General features: G+C 49.4%; 2 protein-coding genes across 2 annotated transcripts; both read right to left on the bottom strand.

The window, feature by feature from the left end:
• Positions 1-2,564: 2,564 nt before the first annotated feature.
• Pmar_PMAR007384 (hypothetical protein) lies at positions 2,565-3,428 on the bottom strand (the record flags this gene model as incomplete). Its single annotated transcript, XM_002788257.1, has 1 exon — positions 2,565-3,428. One exon carries the CDS (start codon positions 3,426-3,428, stop codon positions 2,565-2,567), a length of 864 nt encoding a protein of 287 aa, XP_002788303.1.
• Positions 3,429-4,806: 1,378 nt separating this feature from the next.
• On the bottom strand, positions 4,807-5,241 carry Pmar_PMAR007383 (hypothetical protein; the record flags this gene model as incomplete). The annotated part of the gene is made up of 1 exon (XM_002788256.1): positions 4,807-5,241. One exon carries the CDS (start codon positions 5,239-5,241, stop codon positions 4,807-4,809), a length of 435 nt encoding a protein of 144 aa, XP_002788302.1.
• Positions 5,242-8,041: the final 2,800 nt, after the last annotated feature.

Genomic DNA, 8,041 nt, shown 5'->3' with positions numbered 1-8,041 from the left:
AGCATAGGTTCAAAAATCCGGATTCTTCGCCCCGCCCCTAAATTACTCAATCCGCCCCTAAATTGCTCAAATATGCCACATGCGTTCTAAAGTTGGATGAGTCATCCGCTATCGTTACAGCTTCTCTGAGACTGACATACATGGCACAGTTTCTATCTCAGTGACCCATACCAGTGTGCTTAGCTAATAAATGTAGTTACGTGGTGGAGCTCAGTACGCTCAGTACGTGTTCAGGGCGGCCATTGGCCGCCGGTCAAGATCAGTAGATAGCACGGCTCAACACAACGATGTGAAATTAGATTGATCATTGCGTCGGCCAAGGTTTCGAAACATTCAAGCCAGTGGTTGGTCAGGTTCGAACATGTATCTTTGAGACGGGCAAAGTCAGTAGATAGCACGGCTCAACACAACGATGTGAAACTAGATTGATCATTGCGTCGGCCAAGGTTTCGAAACGTTCAAGCCAGTGGCTGGTCAAGTTCGAACATGTATCTTTCAGATGGCCAAGGTCAAGCGTGATGCACATGAGTTTTCCTCAAGATGTCATGGCAGTCAACAAAGCCACGTGACATGCTTGCAGTGAAGCTTCAGGGACGCTCGGGTAGCTTGAAAAGTTAGGGGCCGGTACGAGTCATTTAGGGGCGGATTGGGCAATTTAGGGGCGGATTGAGTACCTTAGGGGCGACGAATCTAGGGGCGCGGATGAGCAGGTGCCGGGTTTCAGTGGTTCCATTGTGCGCAACTTTTCGAAATAGAAAATACATAAAAATGCCGGAGCCTTGGATCGAACCGGCGTCCCTAAATCGAAAGAATCGATTCGAGATCGATTCTCGGTTACCGGTATCGATATTGGACCAATCGATTGTATAACCTCTGGGACCGAATCGATTCGAGATCGAGCCTCGAAGCTCGAAAAGTTCAGAAGTATGAAAGAGAGCAATGCAGCGAGTAAAACGCACGGTTCAAATACCTTATACCTCCGTGAACATCGCTTACTACCTCTTCCAATGTTTCAAGCGCAGGTTCAGAATCAGTGAATTCAACTGTTCCCAGTTGCGCAATACAGCGGTCAAACATCCTATCGAGCCTGCTGACGCGGAGTTGATACTGACTCGATGCAACCCCAGATCAGATCCACCGAGTGCTTCGTACTCATCTCGTATAAGTTTCGGCGAATCCTCACCGAGAAAGCCGAGCAAGCATTTGAGCACTTGCCGGATATTGACAAACTGGCCATCCATAAGGTCATAATGGCGCGTTGATTGCAAGTAGCAAAGCAAAAACAGGGAGCAACGAGGTCGTGACCTGGGTACTGGCACCGCAACGTTGATCCCCATCGTGTTGTGAGTGCGGTGATGTCTTGTTCCCAGGGCTTGGTCCCCCCCCGGTGCTCGTAGTGATCCTAGGGCAGTGTGGGCGGTAGTGTTAGCCCCTAGGCGTTGACTCAACACATCGGGTGCGTTGACAACGAAAAGAGAAAATATGATCAATGGTGTTTTTGCAATGAGATGTAATGGAATTTCGAAAGAGGATTATGCCAGCCACCGGAGAAGTCAATAAGAGCGTTGGGGGCACCAGCGTCGAAGAGGTCTTGTGTATGGCCTCGGCGGAGAGAGTGTGAGGAGAAGGATTTCCAGTTTGCTACTCCAGCATCATGTAGGCAGGTCTTGAGATGGCGGTTGAAGGCAGAGAGAGAGATGGGTTGGTTGAGTTGGGCGACCAAGGAGGCTGCTCGGACTGGGCAAAGCATTCGGCCCCAAGTGGTGCACGTGCACCTCCGAGTTAGATGACAGGGCTGAGAAGAGTTTTTCTGTGTCGAAGATGAAGGTGACAGAGATCGCCGTCGACTGTGATGTAGTAGTTAGTAGGATCAAGGAGTTCAGAAGGCGTACGAAGGTCGAAGCAGTATGCCAGAACCAGCAGGGCTTGGAATAGTAGTAAGCGTTTAGAGCACGCTATAGTCGAGACCGTATATAATAGTCGGCGGGAGAGGAAAGCCTTGTCTCTCTTGGAGTTAAGTTTCCATCTTCGTGCACCGTGATTGATGATTGCGGTCAGGGGGTTAGAGAATTGTAGAGGGAGTTGTAGGATGTTGTGTATGTTGGTAAGGGCCGGAAGAAATGATGAGTGGCAACCAAGAGCGATAAAGGTACGTACGCTAGCTGCTGAGGCCGGGATGGAGGGGAGAAGAGGGAACTGACTCCAATGCCAACGAATGAAGCGAGTGATGCAACACCTGTAGGTCTTCCAAGTGGACGCTGACAAGTGAGCATTGATGCTTTGCTGGAGGGGATCGGGGTGGACGCGAATGTTATTGAGCCAGAGCATACACCGAGTCTCAGGGGATGAGAGGAGAATACTCAGCTTGATGAGGGTGCCTGAGTGGAGATTGAGTGGTCTCCATAGATGGAGCTGATGCCAAGAAGAGATTGGCTCGTTGAGGATGGCATTGATGAGGAGTTGTGGATGCTTTATCACATGTCGAATGACGAGTGATACTTCGGCGAAGAATGACATCCGAGGTGGTTGAAGTGTTGCAGATCAATGTGGTAGACTGTAGTAAGTCATAAGACATCTAATGTCCACTGTGGTAATGAGATGGGGATAGACTTTGCGTCTTCTAACCATGGCTGATCAAAGTCATGACGACTGACAGAGTCTGCCGGGTTCAGAGAAGAACTCACACGACTGATGAAAACGTTGTATATGGGTAAGTTGGCAACGTTCAACCAAAAGAGGGAGGCTGCATGGTTGAGTTGGGAAGAAGAGCTTGAACCCGTGTAGATGAGAGATTCAGCGACGGTGTTGTCTAGGAAGAGTATGATGAAAGCCGTCCCAGGTCGAGTAGTTGCAGAGAGTGTGTGAACTGCGATGGCACCTGCAAGGAGCTCAAGGATATTGATGTGAGGCCTTGAAGAGGTGTAGTGTTGGGCCATGTTCACGAAACCGTAAACCGCTTGGTGTGGAGCAGATGGAGGTGAGAAGAATCCCAAGTTGCCGTCGCCGGTAGCATCAGCATAGCATATTAGTCGTTGAGGTGTGAGACGTAGTTCATTGACGAGGTTCCTGGTAAAGATGTTGGGTTTGTGGAGGATATAGAGGAGAGACTCGATACTAGCCACGAGAGTGGCATCGGGCACGTGTAGGCCGAGTGACGACCGAATGAGGGAACGGATGAACCCACGTCCAGCCTTGCCTAGGAAGGCCTCGGCGGCGAAGGTCAGTTTCCCAGCCAGTTTTGAAGAGATCTTCGCTCTTCTGGTTTTAATGTCGGTGAGACTGGAAATGAGTCGATGACGTCGAGACTCGTCGAGCGTGATAAAGAAGCCACCATGGCTGAGGTCGATGATGAGACCAAGTAGCAGATTCGAAGAGGCTGGAGGTATGTCCTTGGTGTGTTTGATACGGGCACCTGTACAATATTCCATAATGAACTCTATGCCGGAACAAGCAGATGTACTGAGTTGAGGAGGGCCAAGGGCAAAGAAATCGTCAAGATAACTGAAGGCATTGATGAAAAGAAGGGAGCGGCAGAGGTGAGCATGTAGTTCGCTAACCCGGAGGAAATTTGTGACGCTACCAATGGCTCCGAAAGTGAGCACCAGGGGAATGACGATTGAAGGTTCAAGCGTTTCCGAGAGGAAGATACCGGCAGAGTAGAGAGAGTCGTCAGGTTGAGATGAGCCGTATCTTGTCGGATTGTCGGATGGGGAAGACTGGAGAGCAGAGTTTGCAGTGAGATCTCCAAGTTGAGAGTGGGAATGGGCCACGAGCTCTTCCTTTCGAGCACTCGTCCAAGACGTCCTTGATTACAGCGGTTTTCATGTCGTGGTCCGTAGGAGCAGTCCGACGGAGATAACTTGAAATAGCAGAAGCGTCCTTATCCGAGAATATCATCGAGGACTTGTCTCCTAGGGCTAGTTTAGGTTTCTTGGCGGGGGGGAATAAGTTGCCCGAGGGAATGACCCCTGTTTGTGGAAAACCGTCTCGAAGGCAAGAAACAACCTCGTGGTCACGAAAATGAGTTATTCTGGTGAGGTAGGTAAGATTGTTGAGGCGCCAGTGTGAAGGCATTGGTGGCTGTTCGAGGGTGTGGAGGACGTCGTCGGACTCCAGCAACATATGAAGACGAGCTTGATTGTGAGCTCTTATGTCCTCGATGACCGATGGGTCTACGTAGTTGTGAGTAGCTATGGTACCAAGGAGCATGGTGGGGAGAACAGGACTTCCTCCAAAGGAGAGGTCGGCGTGAGTGGCAGTGTCGATGTGTTGTGGAATGGAGGTAGCATTAGTGAAGGAGTCGCTGAAGACTCGAAGAGCTTCACGGGAAGCTCCTTCATATGGGTAACCGTAGGTGCAACAAAGGATGTCGCGAGGTCTTAGAATGAAAAGATCGTCGGCGAAAACACATTCGAGCATGGAGGAGAGACTAGCCTTGTGTAGAGCCGCTCGCAAGAGTCGACAGGTAGAGGAGAACCAACTGCGACTTCCATGACGGGACCGTTTAGAGGTGTGAAGACGTATGGTTGGTGGCATATGCTGTGAGCGTTCAACAATGGAAAGGGAGTGAATGTAACTGAGTGAGAATTGATGCTGAGCAGTGAACTCGGAAGTGGGTTAGAGGTGAGAATCAATGATGAGGAAATTGGGATGAGATGTGAATGATGATCGGTGACATGAGATGAGAGGGATAAATGTGGTGTCTACTGAGATCCATTTCAGTGGCTGTAGACTATCGTATGGTAGTAGAGATAAACAGGGAAAAAGAATGGTGGGGGTACGTAGGCTCAGAAAGGTAGCGGTAGACTAGGAGAAGGAGTGATGTTGAGGATCAGACTTGACCGGGTTGTCGATACCAGTGCTGGAGGTTGTGGGACCTTGAATGTGACTGTTAGCTGGCACTGAATCGGAAGGGAATCTAGTGCCTTTGCCACCTTTGCCTTTGCCTCCTTTAGAGGTGACAAGTTGGGGTGGAGGAGCAATGAAGCCAGTAAATCGGCTTAGGGCTTGTTCAATATCCGGGCATCGGTCGCATGGAGTAGTGAGGTTGTAGTTGGGACACCTGCCTTCGATGACAATGGAAAGGAGTTCAGTTAGAGCAGATTCGAGGAGGAAACGTGCTCGGCTAGTACCGTCACGACCGAAAGCGGCATCAGAAAGGCGTCCTTGGAAAGCAATACACGCGATTGGGCGGATAACCCCACTCAAGGCAAGTCGAGACGACAGACCAAGACCGGACATGATGATAGCGCTTAATGAGGTTAGTGATGAAGGTTGCGCTTTGTCAATGTGTTTAATGCGCCTCCAGGATGGAGGGATAAAGTCTGGCCAGTCCCTGTCAAGGAAGTGGCTCAGTGTGTTAGACTTTGGGAGGTCGGCCACGAGATAACCGGGCATCGATGGGGCATTCGTAGGAGAGTGTTGCGGTACTGTAGCGACCGGCAGGTCATGAGTAGGGAGGGAAGCATGTGGTGAGTGTTGACTAATGAAGGCTCGAGTTTGAGAGTCATGGTCGGAGATGGTAGGAAGGTCGAGAGTGGCGTCGAGTCGACGCCGTCGACTAGTGCAGGAGAGACTGGTGAGACCGGGGGGAGGGGGTCAACAGGCGAACCAAGTTCGACAGTGTGCGTCTTAGAGGGGAGTGAAGTAGTAACCTCCTGAGGAGGCAGGCTTGTGACGGGTTGGTGGTGCTTGAGCTTCTTGACTGAAGAAGGCTTGCTACGAGTAGAGCGTTTTGGCATTGAGAGCTCCTTGGTGGAAGAGAATGATGAAGCTGAGAAGCACAGTGGTAGGCGGTGAGTTAGAGTGGAACTCCCGAACCCGAGTGGACTAGCCACGTCCGAAGTAGGTGAGAAAGTCCGCTTAGAACGGGCTGGTTGACAATGCCCGGACATGGGGCAACGCTCGTGTGGCGCGAGCGGAGGAGGTGATATGTGTCGGTCATTGGAAGCTGGACTGTGTGAGTCCAGGAGCTAGTGTGCTCATGATGGATGGTCTTGAGCCGATCCATTCAGCTTCCTCAATAGCTAATAGTCGAGCACGCAAACTCAGGTGGCTTTTGCGCTCGCCTAAATCGCGCCGCTTCCTTCAATGTATTGTCCCTCTCCTCACGCCGAAAGACTAAAACCCTCCAAGATATCCGAGGAGGTACCAATTTCATGAGCAAGGATTTCTTTATAATTCTTGTTGCTATCGATCATAGTCGAGAGGCGACTCCTGACACCAGCTCTCACACCCTTGAAGAATGAGGAACTTGGTGATGTCACGCTAAACTTTTTTTTACGGTTTACGTTACGGCGTGCGTAACGTAAGCATTTTACTGTTACGGAAATGCCTTACGACTTTACGGCTGGTGCTGAACTGCTTTTTCAAAATTGTGGCAAAGAGATTCGCTCTAATGCACTCAACGATAGCTCAAATAGTTGTTAAACTCGTTCTTTGTGGCTCGGATCCAACCGAACCGATGAGAGGGTAACATTTGGTTTCGCATTTATCACTCGTCTCCTTTGCAAATTCCGTCCGTCTCACTCCCAGGCTGGCCCGGAACTGCCAAGCTGGCCTCATCCACGGATTCGCATTCACATGAAATAGAATTAGGCGACTTAAATGATCAATCCTCGTTTTGTCCTTTGTATCTCCGTAAGACCCGTTACGGCGCCGCAATTTAACGGTACGGGGCTTGAAGCGTAACCGTAAAAGTAAACCGTAACGGCCCGTAACGTAATTCTGCCCATCTATACGTCACGCTGGAAGGGTAAATATTATCTAAAACACAAGGACATCAACAACGATTCATACTGCGCCAATCCATACAGGCGGTCACTGACCGCCGGTCAGCGTCGATGGGGAAGCATATTAATTGCACGTCACGGCTGCTTACGTGGAAGTAAATCTTTCTCACACATGCCGACGATGAATGCGATAACATCATCCTTCAAAGCTGAACTTAAGTAATCCAGGTGAAGTTCACCTGGTGAACGTTGCTCCTCCATGGCAGTGTTTGTACTTCTCCTTTACGATAATACGTAAATCCAACAACGGTAACGAAATGCTGATCGCCAGTGTCCTTGAGGGATAGAGATCGCCAGCGGCTGGCGGCCAGCCATTGATTATGATACCTATTGTTGAAGTGCGAGCAATTAACTCGGTGATAATAGTGCTAAGCTCATCCTTGACGATCGAGTCGCGAATCTCTTTTATGATCTTTGGTTTAAGGTCCTCAACCTTGCTGTAGAATTGTGGACGGAGAGCACGAAATGCTTCCCGCACACAGGGATGCAACACTCTATCAATATCCCATCCACTAACCATGCAGCGGCGAATGAACTTCTTGTAGAAGTTCTCAACGCAAGCTGCTGAGGGGAGAGGAACGAATGCAGAGGGAATTTTGGGGCATTGTTTAACGTCGGACTGGGCCAGAGCAACAGTTATACTGTTGTGAGTTATTGTTTATACAATCCGAGAATACGATGATGGAATGAGGGAACTGTTGGATGAGGAAATTGTTAACGGCTTGTCGATTGAAATGTCACCGCACTGCTTATGATAACAGGGCAAAAACTTGTAAGGCTTGATTGAATTTATCGGATGTGGAAAATATTCACCAAGACCGACCCAAGCGCAAATTCACGACGCGAGCTCCAAACTCAACAGTTGGACGTAAAGAATTATTTTAGTCAAATGATTTGATTCGAATCCCCACCGTTACGATTGTTACGTAGCTCCAGTCACCGGCACGACAGAACACGACAGGGCAATCTGTAAGGAGTCTGCAATCTTCTGTTAGCCGAAACCACAAAAGCTATATGCTATCGATCAAGTTGGCGCATACAGCATATCTCAACTGGGACAACTATACTGAAGTCAGAATCGACTCGACAATATGACCAAATACTACTTGGCAACTAGATGTGACTTATCATATGAACGGACATATGGTCAACCTTCCTTAACAACGATCGCATGTCACACCAGAGTCTGATGATCAGACCTTCAGTGAAGGTCACCTTCACATTCGAAATAAATGAATCGAATGACTTGA

The sequence above is a fragment of the Perkinsus marinus genome (assembly GCF_000006405.1).
Source record: "Perkinsus marinus ATCC 50983 genomic scaffold scf_1104296928640, whole genome shotgun sequence".
Taxonomy (NCBI): domain Eukaryota; phylum Perkinsozoa; order Perkinsida; family Perkinsidae; genus Perkinsus; species Perkinsus marinus.
Note: the sequence above shows the minus strand (reverse complement) of the source record. Positions and strands in the feature narration are given on the sequence as shown.